Consider the following 17,162-nt stretch of genomic DNA (forward strand, 5'->3'; position numbering starts at 1 on the left):
ACTATTACACAATTGAGAGTAACAAAATCTGCATATAAATAGTATTCTGGTGGCCTGGGAGAGAGTCTAATTTACTCCTAGAAACTATCTTAAGAACTGAAAGAATCCATTTCATTATACAAATTTATAATGACTAGAGCATGCTTTCTTTTAGTAACAGAGTTGAGGGGTCAGTCTCTGCATGCTCCCAAGTTAACCCACTTTAAAAATCAGAATATGTTATTTAAACTTATTCAGTAAACAACACAATCACAAATTGCCAAATAGTCTCTTAAATCCCAATAGATGGGGTGATAACAGTCCTATGAGGAAGTGGGTTGCTGGCCAATATGTTGAGAAGTGTGGCATTAGCAGCCATACAGAAATGGGTACTGCAATATTCAACATTTAAATATAAAGGGTATTTCTTCACCAGCAGAAATGGTCTTTCTCAAGCTACTTTTGTTATTATCGCTGTTAGAGTGTACAACGTATTTTGTCACTTGTCTTATTTATACTTTTCAAATGTTTGATAGTATCACTTATATTGGAGGTAATTAAGAGCTATGAAGGAAGTAGCAGTTAATGTTCATGATTAAAATATAAGCTTATTTTTGAAAAGTATTTAAGCAAGCAGAATTTTTTAAAATTATTTGATCATTTCCCAAAGAAAATTCCCATCTCCACCCATTTCATTCAGCAAATAGAAATGCCCTAAAACTTCTTTATGCTTCAAATAAAGAGATTTAAAATTGTCTGCTATATAAATCCTACCCATTGAAATTTAGAGAAACATAATTATTCTGTATTTGTGAGAGGGAATTCTGTAGTTTCAGGTGTGTCATTTTTATTTTAGATTATTTTTTAGAAGAATATGGATTTCAGAGGGCATGGATTTGTTAGTCAGCCTAGTCAGTAAAAGTCTCATGGAAAAAAATTGTGTTTGTTAATTTTCATTTATAGGTTGTTTTTAAAATAATGGGGTTGGGGTTGCTATGATAAGAGTAAGACATCAAAGTGTTATTGTACAATGTACTACAATTTTCAACTTCATTCAGAAGCAGAGGTAGAGAAAAATAATCACTTTCTACTTTGTTCAATTTGTTATTAATTAAAACCTGATAAGAAAGTATATTTTTAATTAAGATTTAGATGTTTTGGCTTAGCTATTAATGTGTGTGAGAATTTTTCTGTGTACATATATATATGCATATGTAATGGAGAATGTTTCTGCATCTATGTATGTATACATAGAAAAAATGAATATATATTATCTATATGTGTGTGTGTGTGTTTATGTATATGTATATTGGAGAAAAGTTTTGGCTGCAAATATTTCCTGAGTAATTTGTTTTTCATTGTTTTCCCTGTCAAGCAAAATAAGTTATGTAAGACAAATACAGCTTTTGAAAACTTGTTTCTAGAATGTTACCTTCCACAAATTTTTAAAAATTGCTGACCTGTAAGGTTCTGAGTCATTTTATTCATTTTTTTTCTAGTTGTGAAACCCAAGAAAACCAATTTTGTTTCCAAAACAGTTACTGGATATCATATAAGCAGGAGAAATTTATCGACAATGTCAAAAGGTAAGATAAACTATTTGAAAGTACTCTTCATGCTCTAAATTTGGTCATCTTTGTAATTTTCATTATAATAAATTATACATATTCAGTTAAGAATATAAGAAATTTTAGTTTTAAAGACTAATAATGAAGCACTACTTATTCTTTACCCTGACTCATATAGTAAGGCAGATAAACTCCACAAATGGGATGAAATATTCAATCATTTTGGTAAAAGAACAAAATGAATCTTAAAGAAGATCAAATAATTATAGATACCATGAAAAAATAAGGAAAGAGAAAATCTTATATCACTATAATAGAAACATACTAAAATTGGAGCTGAGCAAGTCCAGTTAAAAAAAAGGGGGGCAAATCAACTATCAACTGCCATAACAAATGATTATTTCATTCCTTGATTTGACAAAGCAGTGAGCTATGATTTTAGTAAAACTTTTATATCACTTGGCTTTGATAAAATGCCTCAGTTATGGATAAATAATGGATTCCAAAATCACGATTGATAACAATTACATATAGTATTATATTATAAAATATTTGATAAATAAAGAACAATTACACTATTACTATTTCATGTAGTTTAGGTCAATTTATATCATTTTATATAATTGAACATTGAGACATTTGTTCACAATATACTTTATTAGCAGAAATACAGATCCTCCAGTTCTTAGTGAATTGTCACCTGAAATGAGTCTCCTGTAGATGTTAGAATTAAAATGATAATTATGGTAAATAAATTTAATGGAAATATTAATAACTTAAAATTATATAAGACTAAAAGAACTACAATTTTTTTCCCTTACAAATTTCTAGTGAGATAAGCAATGGAAGTTTAATTAGCTCTTTTTGTATATGAAGAACTTGAGATTCAGGAAGGTCGTGATATTTCTGAGGTCCCACAAATCGTAAGTGCAGACATTGGGATGTATTTAAAAACTAACTTATTTGGGGCAGCTAGGTGGGGCAGTGGATAGAACAACAGCCCTAAAGTCAGGAGGACCTGAGTTCAAATCCAGCCTCAGACCAAACACCTGACACTTACTAGCTGTGTGACCCTGGGCAAGTTACTTAACCCCAACTGCCTACACACACACACAAAAAACCCAAAACAAAAAATAACTTTTTTTTCCCTCAAACAATATAATCACAGAGTCACATAATCACAGCATTTCAGCATTAAAGAGGATGAAGGAAGCTTTTAGTATAGTACACACCTGAAAAAGAATTCCCACTACAGGCTATCCAGCAAGTGAGAGAGACCCTCATGGAGCAACCTGTTTTTATTCAGACGGTTCTAAATTTTAGCAATTTTTTTAAAATTTTGTTTATAGTGCCTAAATCTGGCTCCTTTCAACTTTCACTCTTTTCTGTTAGACTTTCCATCCAAAAGTAAGCTCAAATGAAACATAACATGGAAAGTGTTTTATAAACCTTATAGCACAGGACACATGGTAGGAACAAAGGGAAATTATCAAGAATAAAATTATTAATGTGCAAGGAGAAACAATTCTTCTCTTTTTGACAGTTCCAGAAGATGTTGATACACTTAAAATTCTCCATCACTATTCTGTGCTAGGCTTCTGATCTGTTTCCCAAACTCTTCATCTATTTCCTTTTTTTTCTGTCTGTAGTATATTCTGATAATGATATTATTTCTCTTTCTGCCTCCATTGTTTACTCTTCAACTGTTTTCTACCATGATTTTCTCGCAGAAGTATTATCTTCTTAATACATAATGCTGTTCTATCTCTCTTTTTATCTATTGCTTCTGAATATGGTATGTTCTTTCTCTCTAGGATTTCCTTCCAACAATTTAATCACAGATGTTGGTCCAAACAAACAAATGAATAAAACAGAACAAACAACTTCTTCCAGAGCTAGAGTCATATTCAATTCTTAAGAGTCATTTCAACAAGTCTTATTAATATTTAATAGGTTAAATTCACTTCTTTGCATTAGGCACTATAATTCATCTTTGTGGTTACTTGATATGATGTATATAAACATAAGAGGATTGAAAATTTAGAAATGGGTGGGACCTTGATGGTTATCTAGTCCAAGTTTTTTATTTTTTAGATGTAAAAAGCTGAGGCCCAGAGGAGTGACTTGTCCATGATCACACTATTAACAGGTGGTAGAGCCAGGATTCAAACCCAGATTCTTTGAAGCCAAATTCAGCACTGTTTCCACTGCACATTCTGTTTCAATTCTCTGGCTACAGGTTTTATTACTAGTGTATTTCTAGGATGTTGTCCTTAATAATTTCCTCATGTGTATGTTTTTCCTCTTCCTACACATTAGCTATTTTCTATGGTTAATAGCTTGGTGGGTACAGATAGACTGTATTCTCCTTCTCCCTTTCTTGTCAGTTCATATTTCTCTCTGATACTGTAAGGATGACAATTTTAAAACCATAGATATTAGGATTAATAAATTAAATTCAACCTAAGTAATTTAAACTCTTGGGAAGAGGTTTCTTTATAAATATGAAATCATCCTCACATCACATCTCATTTATTCCTTTTATTTAAAAGAAAGTCAGTATCACATGATCTGCTGTAAGGAAAAAAAAAAGATGAACGTGATAAAGCAAACTCAGGCCAAAGTACGGGGTTTTTAAGGTTCAGTTTTAATTTACCTTGTAGTTGTGAAATTTTCATTAACAAAACAAAAACAAAAACTTTTTCACTTAGATAAGCAGCATGTTACTGAAGAAAGCTTGCTGGACCCGGAGTAAAGAGTGACCTTGATTCAGTCCAGCCCATTGATCTTGCTAGTTATGTGATTAGTATTGGCAAGCCTCTGAATCTCCAGGAGCCTCAATTTCCTTGTCTCTAAAATGCATATGATGGTGGTGATGATGATGATCATCATCATGGTGATGGTGATGGTGATGGCAATGGTGGTGGTGGCTGCTGCTTCTTATGTTTACATAGTGCTTTACATTTTGCTCAGCATTTTACCTTTCCAGTTTTCTTGCTTCTTACAACCTCCACCCCAGCCCTGGCTCTATATATACTCTTTGATACAGTGACAGTGGCCTCCTTTCTGTTCTTCCTATATGATACTTCATCTCCCAACTCAGGGCATTCAGAGGCTGTCTCTCATGCCTGGAATGTTCTTCCTTCTCATCTATGCCTACTGACTGCCCTGGCTTCCTTGAAGTTTCATCTAAAAATCTCACCTTTTGCAGGGAGCCCTTCCTGAGTCCTCTTAGTTCTAGTACTTTTGTACTGTTGATTTTCTACTTGTTCTGTACATAGTTGTGTATATCACCTACCAATTAGATTGTAAACTCCTTGAAGGAATGTCTTACCTTTCTTTGTATACCTAGTACATAGCACTGTGCCTGGTATATAGTAGACACATAATAAAGATTTATTGACTGATGGGAACTATTCATACATTGTCTTATTTGTTATATAGTTACAATGGACCTAATTTGCATCAAATGAGATAGTATACTTTTCAAACTTTAGAGCTTTTTTATAAACATCAGCATTTATGAATAGGTTTGTTAGTTACATTTAGTGAGTGGTTACAGCTCAGTCGGTATAACATGTAGAATAAAAATGAAATGGTTCCTGACTTAAGAAATATCTAGGGGAAACAGAGCTTTGAGTATTATCTATATTGAGGTGACACAAGCCTCATGTCAGATCTTACTGGCTCTAAAACATTCCTGTTTACAGGTCATCATGTTTGTGCTGATGGCTACAAAATTATTATATCTTTGAATTAAGAGGGCAGAAGTACCCCACTCAAAGAAGCCCCAGTCCCTGAGTCCACATAAAGTCCTTAAACTTCATACTTTTGTAAATTAATGTTCTTCAGACTCTTCATTTCATGAATTTAGAATCATCATTGAGTAGGGATAATCTTGGAGCTGTATACAATACAACAATGGATTTAAATTATTGGTGCTTATTATCTCTGATTCTGAATCACTTTTCTCATTGTTGATGCTCTTTCCCTATGTACTTATATGTTCATATGTTATTCTCTCCTTCCCAGTAGAATATAAGCTCCTTAAGTTCAATGGCTGTTTTTTTTCTTCATATACTTGTATCCCAAGCGTAGAGCCCTATGCACAAATTTCTTCTCCCCCCTCACCTTCTTGATTAGTATTGAAAGAGTGGCAACTTGGTACAGTGGATAGAGAACTAGCTTTAGAGCCAGAAAGACTTGCGATCAAGTCCCACCTCTAACACAAACTAGCTCTTCAACCTTGCACAAATTACTTAACTTCTTTTTGCCTTAGATAACTCTCTAAGGCTACCAGTTATAGACAGGATGATGACCTGAATTGATGGAAGGAGTTTTCTTTACCAGAGAATTCCTTATACCAATGAAATAACAAGTCTAGTTCATGTCCCTATACCTTGTAAAACTAGAGGCTAAGATTAGATATGAAGTTAAAAGACCTAGAACATAAAAATCTGAAAAACTTATTGTTATCAAAAGACTTCCACCTTGTGATGTATACAATAGGATGGGAATATTTATATAAACATAAATTTTCTATACTATTATATAATATTCATATATTTATATATCTAGTCTTATTTTTTTGGTAAGTATAACTGATAATAATAATTAGACTTTAAGGTTTGCAAAATACTTTACATATATTATATTCTCAAGTGTAAGAATTTGTACCTCATAGCTACCCTGAGAAGTACATGCTACTATTATTGCCATTTTATAGATGAGGAAACTAAGGCTGAGAGGAGTCAAGTGACTTTTCCAGGATTACACAGCTAGCAAGCATCTGAAGCAGGATTTGAATTTAGGTTTTCCTGACTCCAAGTCAAACACTCCACTGAATCACCTACTTTTCTAGCTTGTTTTGCTGTGGACTTTATAATTTAAGCCCTGTGCTCCCAAAAATTTCAAATAATTTTATATTCACCATAGCCAAATCTATGGTATTAAGATATTTCGGCCTTTTAAAACAAGGGTGAGGATGATGAAAGAATAGGAAAAAACAGTAGAGTTGTATTTTTAGTGTTTCAAAGAACAGAAATTTGCTAACAGATAATGTATTTGTGAGATGAATGAAAAATTGGAGAGAAAGATTTTCTGGGTAATTAACAACAAATTTATTCATTAGGCTTGCTTATAATCAATAAATTGATGGTCAGTGATTTCTCTTGGTAACCAAAGATACCTGATGGAGACACTGAATACCTTGAATATTGTTTTCAAAGGGAATTCCCTTGACAGGAGAAATCAACCCTGATTGATAAACGATTAATAAGAGGATGGGCATATCAATGAGGCTGTGGGCTAAAAGTCTTCGGCTCCTCCTGCTGAGAACTTGACTTGGTCATGAGACTCAACCACCTCCAGCAATCTGAACAAAGGAATCCATCATTACCCAGACCACTCTGGTTGATTTTCTCCATGATCTGGGTTACCCTAAACTCCAATGTAGGGGTATAAGAACATGGGCTTAATGCTTCCATTCTCTAGATATGTTCATTATTCTTACAGAAGTCAAGTGTTAGAACTGGCCCAAATCTTAGAAACCACCTGTTTCATGCACTTCATTTTATAGTTGAACAAACTTTGACCCAGTGAGGTCAAGTGACATAGTGTTCAGAGGACCAAGATTTATCTTTATTTAAATAAAAATGGAACAGAAAAAAGTTATCTGGGGCAGTAATGGCAAATTAAACTATAATAAAATTTTAATTATAATTTTAAGTATGCAATATCAATGCAATACCACGCTTCTTTATTAGCAGAGGTAAGCACATAGATCATTTTTTTCCAAAGGCAGACCAAATTAGTACTCATTGTACTTAGAAATGAGTACCTTCTGGAAACCTCTGCTGCTTATGCCTAGGACTCATTGCCAGAGAAAGGAGTGGGAAACAGACTTATTTTTCACTCCCTTCTAGAACATTCATGAAGTCCTGGACTGAGTGCATTTCTTCTCTACTAAAATTAATGCCTCCTTAGGAAGGAAATTGAGTCTTTGAGAAGTTGAATTACTTGCCAAAATCAAACTGTTGGTCAGGATCAGAGCCTGAACTCAGGTCTGAGTCTTCTGACTCTAAATGCTCTTCCCACAATTTCATGATGCCCTTAGAAACCTTTGATTAATCCAGATCACAGTGTCTGCCCCTTGTCTGAACACACGGTTTAATACTTCTTTGTTCTGTAATCAATTCATCTATTAGTTTAATCTTCCAAAGTGGATTGTCAGGAAGGAATTTAAGCATTTGTTTCTTTGAGGGTCAGAATAACATTGTATACATATTCTGTACTCTGTATAGTACCCAGTGTTGACAGAGAACACCAAGATAGGAGAGAGGGAGAGACAGAGACAGACAGAGAGAGAGAGTGAGACGTACAAACAGACAGATAAAGAGGCAGAGACACACAGAGACAGAGGTAGAGAGATACAGAGACAAAGGGAAATAGAGATAGAAAGGCTGGTTTATTGGTTAGGGGGCGCCTTGAAGCCACAGAGATATGGGTTTAAGCCCTGCATTTGATATACACTGGTTGTATGACCCTGGGCAAACCATTTAACCTTTGTGTTTCAGGTAACTAAATTAGAACTATAAGTTTCAGGGAAAGTGTCAACCTGAATTGGTAGAGGAAGTTTTCTTACATGGAAGTTCCCTATGAAAATGATGTAACAGTTCTAGTTTCTAACATTAACAGCTCAAAACTGTGCGCAAAGAAAGTATCCATTAATGTCAATTGACTTTTGATGCCAAAATATGCTCAGACTTCCATAATCATTGAGTAATTGATGCAATTTTTAAAAACAAATTTTTTTCTTTAAATAATGAAGTAAATTCATATAAAGTGAATTATTTCAAAGCCTTTATTATTATATTATTATATATATGAATTGAATTATGTGTATAATACGTATGTACTACATAATATTATATCTTTTAGTGTATATTTATTGCATGCCAATTATACAGATAGTGCTAGATTCCATGGGAGAGAATGAGTATAGGACACCATCTTTCCTTTAAGGGGCTTCCAATTTAGTTGGAGGGACAAAAGACAGACATGTGGAAAGTTAAATCACAGTGAAGGACTAAATAATAGGCCAAAACAAACATAGAAGCAACTTCACAAGATGGTGTGCAACAAATTGAGAGGTGGATTTTACTGAAAATGATGTGATAAGGGTTTAGAAGGATTATTACTATGATTATTTTCTTCTCCACATCCATTCATTTATGAGATTTCAAAAAAAACCACACATAATTGACACATCTCAAATCTCTTCACGATCACAGAGCAAGCTTCCCTCAAAATGCTCTTGTCCAGGTGTACAGGTACATGAAGTACAGAGGAGAAAAAAATCCATTTGTGGTGTTCAAGGTGGTGAAGAAGACAAGCGAAAAGGTGATAATATTGAAAGTTTCATGACTGATTTTTCGAATGTTTATGCCTCAGGTAAGAATGAAGGGATCAGATGCCTTTGCCCTTTGTCACTTTTTTGTGGTATAAAAGAATCTCAATGTTTTGATGTATACTGCTGTGATAAAAAAATGTATTTCATGTAAAACCACAAGGTGCACCATCCATTCCTTACAGAGGGGAGAGAGAACGATGGACACAGCACATTGCATTATACTAGCAGATTCAATTGCTGTGATTTTTTCCCTTATTTTTGCTATCTTTCTCTTTTTTCTTTTTTTCTTTCTCATTCTTTTTTCTTTCTTTCTTTGCTACTTTCTTTCTTCCATTCTCCCTTCTTCCTTGTTTCCTTCCTTCCTTCTATCTTTTCTTTTTATAGGAGATGGCTCTCTGAGTAGGAAATGGAGTATTGATATATTTGGAAATTGAAATAATCTAAAACCAAAAGTTATCCATAAAGATTTTTTTAAATTTAAAATCATGTGTTGCAAATTATTTAAAAAGGCAAATCAGCAAAATTTCTTGCAAAGTAGATATTGAGATAATCTGTTCCCATATTCACCCCTTCACATACTGATCATGAAGAGCCAATAAGGCACGAATCACATTAAATTACTAAATAAGTATCTACTAAGTATCTAACATGTGCCAGGCACTTGGATGGTTCAGTTGTTCCAATTGTATGCAGTAGATGGAACACAATGGATGGGCTGCTTGAATGTTGATCTCAGACTAATTTTAGAATTGTTCTGTTATGGTGTGTCAACAAGACTAAAGTGCATCAATAAATGTCAAAGTCCAGAATTCATCTAAACTTTTGGTTTCTACTTCATAGTTAACATGCCACATTATCCTAAATCACATTTACTAGTACAATTACAAGTAATCCCTGATAGATTTCCTTGGGAACAATTGTTAGCTAAGTCTGAAATAAAATCTTGATATTTCTTTGATTTTTTTTCCAGATTTATTGCCATCTAAACATGGAAGTGAATTCACAGATCACTTTCTGCTAGAGGTGGTAGACATTCTTTTGCATTACATCAGAAAAACCTTTGATGAGAAAAGTAAAATACTGGACTTCCATCATCCTCATCACCTTCTTGAAGGTTTGGATGGATTCAACTTAGAACTGTCTGACCAGCCTGAACCATTGGAACAGCTGCTTGTTGATTGCAGAGATACATTAAAATACGGAGTTAAAACAGGTGATATGTAAAACAGGAAGGTACATTTTCATATTGGGAAGTACTTTTGGAGAGTAGAGTATACTATACTACCACTATTAAGTTTATTGCCAAATGTACATTTTCAAGAAATCTGAATATATATGTATCCATGTATATATGCAGATATATATAGATATATCTGCATATATATATATACATATATACATGCATATACATATATGTATATAATCTCATTTAGCATTGAAAGAATGTTACTTGGGCATTTTGATGGAGATATGGTTTCATCAATGCATTTACTTACTCCACCATATCTACTTACTCTACTATAGACCATTCTAACCTGTACCTTTTGTTTAGAAGGTCTTAACTATGACTTTTCTTATTCTTTATTATAATTATTTAAGATTTTCCATAAATTTTTTATAGTCAATTTACCCAACATTCTGAGCTTTTAAAGATGTATATTTACAAAAACAAGTGAAGTGCATGATCTGTATGTTTTTTGTGAATACCACAAATATCTCTGCTTTCATCAGTGTGAGATACTTCTAGCATGGGGTCTCCCTACTTAAATACCTACTGCAACTTCTCTATGACATGGTAGCTAAATATTGTTGAGTTGAATGAGAAACACAGATGTGAAATAACACAACAGCTGTCAATGTCAGAAATCATACTTTTATTCAACTAGATTTTTAAAAATGTTTTAAAATGGAAAGTTAAATTATACATAAATACCTTACTTAATAATGTGCCCAAATTGAATGTTCTTATTAAACGAATTCATATATTTATTTAATGGTACTCCCTCAGGAAAAGGGCTCTCCTAAATCCTTTCTCACCCTGTCAATTGTATGGTGTTATTTAAAAAAGTCTAAATAACCTATTTATTTTTTTTAGTGAGATAGAACTTTTAATTTTTTTCTATTAATGTTTTTATTTCCTCTCCTTCTTGCCTCCTGCCATCCTATCCTCCTACCCCTAAATGGAAAAGAAAAATAAATATATAATGCATAAAATATGCAAAAAACCCTTCTAACATATAGCATATGCATAATCAAGCAAAACAAATTCCCATTTTCTCCACATCTAAACATGTATATTTCATTTTGCATCTCGAGTCTTTCACCTCTCCCTTAGAATGTGAGTAGCACTCGATTTAATCTATTGGTTTAATTTAAATGGTTTTATCAAGTTTTTCATTGAATTTGTCCATACTCATTGCTTTTTTCCCCTTTTAGTTAATTTTAATTAGTTTAATTTTAATTAACTTTTTCCCTGCCTCTACCATTTATTTTGTTAGCTTTTTCTTTTTCTGCACCTTCATAAGAAGGATTTCTTTTCCTTTTTCATTTCATTAATTTTCCTCTTCCTCCTCTTCCTCCTCTTTCTCATCCTCTTCCTATTCTTCCTTCTCTTCTTCTTGTGCTTCTTGTTCTTGTTCTTCTTGTTCTTCTTGTTTTTCTTCTTCTTCTCCTCCTTCTCCTTCTTCTTCTTCATCTTCTTCTTCTTCTTCTTCTTCTTCTTCTTCTCTCTCTCTCTCTCTCTCTCTCTCTCTCTCTCTCTCTCTCTCTCTCTCTCCCCCCTCCCTCCTCCCTCCCCTCTCATTCTCTCCCTCTCTGTCAATTCTAAATGTTTACTTTTTGATTCATAGTCTGGACACTTATTTATAGTCTGGTGAAATCAATAGATACTTTCTCAGAATAATGCTTTTAAATGTATAAAATAAAATAAATAAAATTACAAAAAAACCCAATTATTCTGAAGTGCAATTACAATACTTTGAAAACTCCCCAGAACAAACAAAAAATCATTGGTCAAGATAAAGTTTAAGAACTACTTATCTGAAATGACATTTTTCTTCATGTCTTTGCACTGACTATCCCTCAATACCTGGAGGGCCTTCCTTTTCACCTCTACCTCTTAGTTTCTCAAGCCATAGTCAAAGCTCAGATCAAATACCAACTTCTAGAGGAGGCATTTCCCATGTTCTTAGCTGCTGTGCCTTTCTTTCTCAGAATACCTTCCATCTGCTCTCTTTTTATCTTGCATGTGTCTAGTTTTAACATGCCTCCATTCATTAGAATGGAAAATATTTAAGTTCAGGGGCTATATTTGTATCTTTAGCACTCTGCCTAGCTTTTAGTGAACAATTAATAAATCTTTGGGTTTGCTGACCAAGTTCTTAAGCCTTGCCTCCTGATAACCTGTGATGCCTCTGTTTTGTTGTTTCTTCTTTGGACACCCTTGCTTTTTCAATCAGGTCTCCAGTGGGCTTGATATGATTGGATTGGCTGGTGAGTGGTTGACAGCAACTGCAAATACTAACATGTAAGTGGGTTTTCCCTACCTTCAGATGCTTTAGTAATGAAACCATCAAAAATACTTATTTCTCTTGAGGCAGTATTTTACTGTGCCCAAAGTATCCCCAAATTCTGAGAGTCCCATCTCCTGGTGTTATTGGGAATATCATGAATCATAGTTCGAATACTTGAGACACTGAAGCCCAGCAAACACACCTCACTCCCTTTTTTATTGTGGTATCATTAGAGCCACCCCATAGCCTGAAAATTATCACCATTTTTGCCATTGATATCCCTAATCTGTCTTCTCCACAGTTTGTACAACCCATCCTGACATCTGAGATATTCATGTTAAGTCATCGAGCCACTCAGTCACCAGATTTTCAGGGGTCAAAACTCCCTGAAAATAAAGTACATCTCCAGAATTGTTTAACTTGAACTTCAGTACCCAAATAACACCAAAGCAAGATAGTAAATCAGTTTATCTCCTATCACCTGACAATACATATTACAGTGTCCAGAAGGCAAGCAGTATATGCTTGTTGAATGAATGAAGAATCACTGAGTGAATGAATGAATGAATATATAGGAACATGTCACAAATATGAATACCTAGTAATTTTGTTCTTTTATGTAATCGACAGTGATGATATATCTTATTTGGCTCTGAAAAACATCATCACTGAGATTCTTCAATAAATTCAGGCTAATTTTCTACCTAAAGGGAAAAAAGTGAATAATGCTTTGTGAATATTTTTTTTCCAGACATTGATAAATAGTTGCATGAGCTACCTACAAAGCAGTTTCATCCATATGTACATATAAGACAGATATTACACATGGACAATGCCATGGGTAAAGGACTGAACGAAGTAATAAAGTGAGACGGATTGCCTTTGGGAAAGTGTCTATTAAAATGACTTCTCACTTCTCCCTGAAATAAAAACAAATCTTCTTAGCATAAATAGTCCTTTGGAGATGCTATATGCCTTTAAGTAATAGGATACAGCAGTCTCCAAAAATTTAATGTTGAGGGTTAGTCAAAAGGCAATGGAGAGGTACATGGTGGGAGAGACTATGCTATAACATTACCAAGTAAGAAATGCACAAGAGAAGCAATGTGAAGGATATGAACAGAGGGATATATAGCTAGAAAAAATTTAGCCCAGTCATGTACCAAGAGCAAAGAAAAAACAACTGAAAGACTGAAAGCTCTATCAGTAGCCACATAATATTAAGAGGCCTAGAAGAAGGCTCCTATAATAATTAGTATACCCCTTCTGAAGTACAAGAGAACATGGACAAAAATCACATGGGATGACAAGGAAGGGATGGATTATGACTTGCATTGCTGGAGAAGATTTCTTCATGAGATTACAGCTCTATAGATAAATCCAGATATACAGTAAGACTAACTCTGTGAGTTACATCAGAAACAATTAACAAGGAGGAGCACTAGATTTATTGAAGTCATTTGCTGTTTTCTTCATTTGTAGCAGAGGCAGTCAGGGATAGTGGATAGAGACCTGGCCTTAAAACCACAAAAAACTGTGTTCAAGTTTTGTCTGTGAAACATACTGGTTGTGTGATCTTGTGCAAGTTGCCTCACTTCTCATTGCTCTAGGCAGCTCTCAAAGACAAAAGATTGCAGGGAAAACATCTACCTGAAGTGGTAGAAGGATTTTCATTACTCAGATTGTATAACTGATACAGTGCTGAGACTGGATTCAGGAAGACCTGAGTTTCCACCTGGTCTCATATATTTAGTAGCTTTGTGACCTTGGGCAAGTCACTTTATCTCTGTTTACCTCAATTTCTTCATCTGTATAATGGGGATAATTGCATCTACCACCCAATGCTGTTATGACAGTCAAATGAGATATTTGTCAAATGCTTAGCCCAGGCCTTCCACTTAGAATTTCTTCCCTCTCTCCTCCTTCCTCCTTTCTCCCTTCTCTTCTCTTCTCTTCTCTTCTCTTCTCTTCTCTTCTCTTCTCTTCTCTTCTCTTCTCTTCTCTTCTCTTCTCTTCTCTTCTCTTCTCTTCTCTTCTTTCTTTCTTTCTTTCTTTCTTTCTTTCTTTCTTTCTTTCTTTCTTTCTTTCTTTCTTTCTTTCCCTTTCTTCCTGCCTTCCTCCCTTTTTATTTGCAATATATTGCTTTAATCTTCTTGCTAACATTTTATTTATATTATTTAACCTAATTCCAAAGTTCCCAGGTCAAGAAAATATTGCAAGAAGCCAGAAAGAAACAATTCAAATATTATGGAGCCACAGTTAGAAAAACACAAGATTTATCAGCTTCTATATTAAAGAATCAGATGGCTTGGAATATGATATTCCAGAAAGCAAAGTAGCTAACAGGACAATTAAGAATAATGTATCCAGAAAAACATCTATATTCTTTACAGAAATTTGTCTGAGATTTTATTTCTTCTTTTTTGCACTTCCTAGTTTAGGCAACAGCACCATGTTTATGTCATAAAAGGAATTTGGTATGACTCCTTTGCATATTTTTCTAAACAGTATATATAATATTGGAATTAAATTAAATGTTTAGTAGAATTTGCTTTTTGTTTTGTTTTGTTTTTGCTAGGCAATGGGGTTAAGTGACTTGCCCAGGGTCACACAGCTAGTAAGTGTCAAGTGTCTGAGGTAAGATTTGAACTCAGGTCCTTCTGACTCCAGGGCCAGTGCTCTATCCACTGCATCATCTAGCTGCCCCCTAGAATTTGTTTTTGAATCCATCTGGTCCTGATGACTTTTTTTCCCCTTGGGGAGATGATTTATGTCTTGTTCAATTACTTTTTCTAAGATAAGATTATTTAAGCATTCTATTTTCTCTTCTGTTAATCTAACTAATTTATATTTTTGTAAATATTGATCCATTTCACTTAGACTATTAGATTTATTGGCAAGGAATTGAGAAAAATATTCCCTAGTAATTGTTTTAATTACCTTTTCATTGATAGTAAATTTATTTTTTCATTTTTATACTGGCAATTTGGCTTTCTTTCTTTTTTGAAATCAAATTAACCAATGGTTTATCTATTTTATTGTTTTTTCTAATAAAACAAGTTCATATATTTTTATTTATTAGTGCAATGATTTTCTTACTTTCAATTTTATTAAACTCTCTTTTGATTTTTCAGGATTTCCAATTTAACGTTTAATTGGGGATTTCGAATTAATTATTTTTCTGGTTTTCTTTTTTTAATTGCATATCCAATTCATTAATCTGCTTCCTTTCTTTTATTGATTTAAACATTTAGAGATACATATTTTCCTCTAAGCACTGCTTTCACAGCATCACATAAATTTTGTGTGTTGTGTATTTGTTGTCATCTTGTTTAATGAAATTATTTATTGTTTCTACGATTTGTTCTTTGACCCACTCATTTTAAGATTAAACTATTTAGTTTCTAATTAATTTTAAGCTATGTCTCTGTGGCCCTTAATAAAATATAAATTTTCTTGCATTGTGATCTGAAAATGATGCATTTAATATTTCTACTTTTCTATATTTGGTTGAGATGTTTTTATGTCGTAATACATGGCCCATTTTTGTAAAGGTCCTTTCTACAACTGAGAAAAAAGATATACTCCTTTCCATTCACATTCAGTTTTCCCCAAAGGTCTAGCATATGTAACTTTTAAAAAATTCTATCAATTTCTTTAACTTCTTTGTTGTTTAATTTTTTTACTAGATTTGCCTGGTTCTCAGAGGGGAAAGTTGAGATTCTCTACTAGTATATTTTTACAGTTTATTTCCTCCTGTAACTTATTTAACTTTTCCTCTAAGAATTTGGATGCTATACTCTTTGATGCATTAGTGTTGATATCAATTAATTGTCTATGGTACCTTTTAGCATGATGTAGTTTTTCTGTGTATCTTTTAATTGGATCTATCTTTCCTTTTGCTTTGTCTGAGAAGATGATTGCAACCCTTGTTTGTATATTTATTTATTTATTTTTGTTTTACTTCAACTGAAGCATAATAGATTCCACTCTAGCTCCTTATTTTCACTCTGTGTGTATCTCTGTTTCAAGTGTGTATCTTGTAAAGAACATTTTGTCAGATTCTCATCTTTAATTATTTTGTTGTCAGCTTCCAATTTACGAATGTTCATCCCATTCATTTTCACAGTTATGATTACTGTGTAATTCTTTCCATCCTATTTTTTTCCCTGCATACCTTTTTTCCTCTCTTTTTACCCTGACCCTCCTCAAAAATGTTTGCTTCTGACCACTGCCTCCCTTAAGCCTCCCTCCCTTCTATCAGCCACCCTTTCTCTTATCCACTTTTCTTCCTACTTCACTGTAGAGTAAGATGAAGTTCTATATCCAAATGAGTTTGTGTGTGATTTCTTCTTTGAACCAATTCTGATTACATTAAGATTCAAATGTTACCAACCACACCCCCATTTTCCCCTTTACTATAAAAGAGCTTCCTTTTGCACCTTTTACGTGAGATAATTTCCCCCATTCATCCCTCTTTCTCATGCCTTAACTTTATTTTTCATTTTGAAACCATTCCGTCATAGTCAACTCAATCCATGCACTCTGTCTATATAGACTCCTTTTAACTTCCCTAGTAATGAGGAATTTTTTAGGGCTTACTAGTATCATCTTCCCATAGAGGAATATAAGGAGTTTAACCATATTAATCCCTTATGATTTCTCTTTCTTGTTTACCTCTTTATGTTTCTC

General features: G+C 33.6%; 1 protein-coding gene across 1 annotated transcript in view; it reads left to right on the forward strand.

The window, feature by feature from the left end:
• LOC110214718 (glutamate decarboxylase 1-like) overlaps window positions 1-17,162 on the forward strand; it is a 65,392-nt gene that overhangs the window by 17,795 nt on the left and 30,435 nt on the right. Inside the window, 3 exon segments of the mRNA XM_078151773.1 lie at window positions 8,871-8,999; window positions 9,929-10,169; window positions 12,392-12,484. Coding sequence (XP_078007899.1) covers window positions 8,871-8,999; window positions 9,929-10,169; window positions 12,392-12,484 — 463 coding nt within the window.

The sequence above is a fragment of the Phascolarctos cinereus genome, unplaced genomic scaffold (genome assembly GCF_003287225.1).
Source record: "Phascolarctos cinereus isolate Bilbo 61053 unplaced genomic scaffold, phaCin_HiC Scaffold_4;HRSCAF=312, whole genome shotgun sequence".
NCBI lineage: Eukaryota > Metazoa > Chordata > Mammalia > Diprotodontia > Phascolarctidae > Phascolarctos > Phascolarctos cinereus.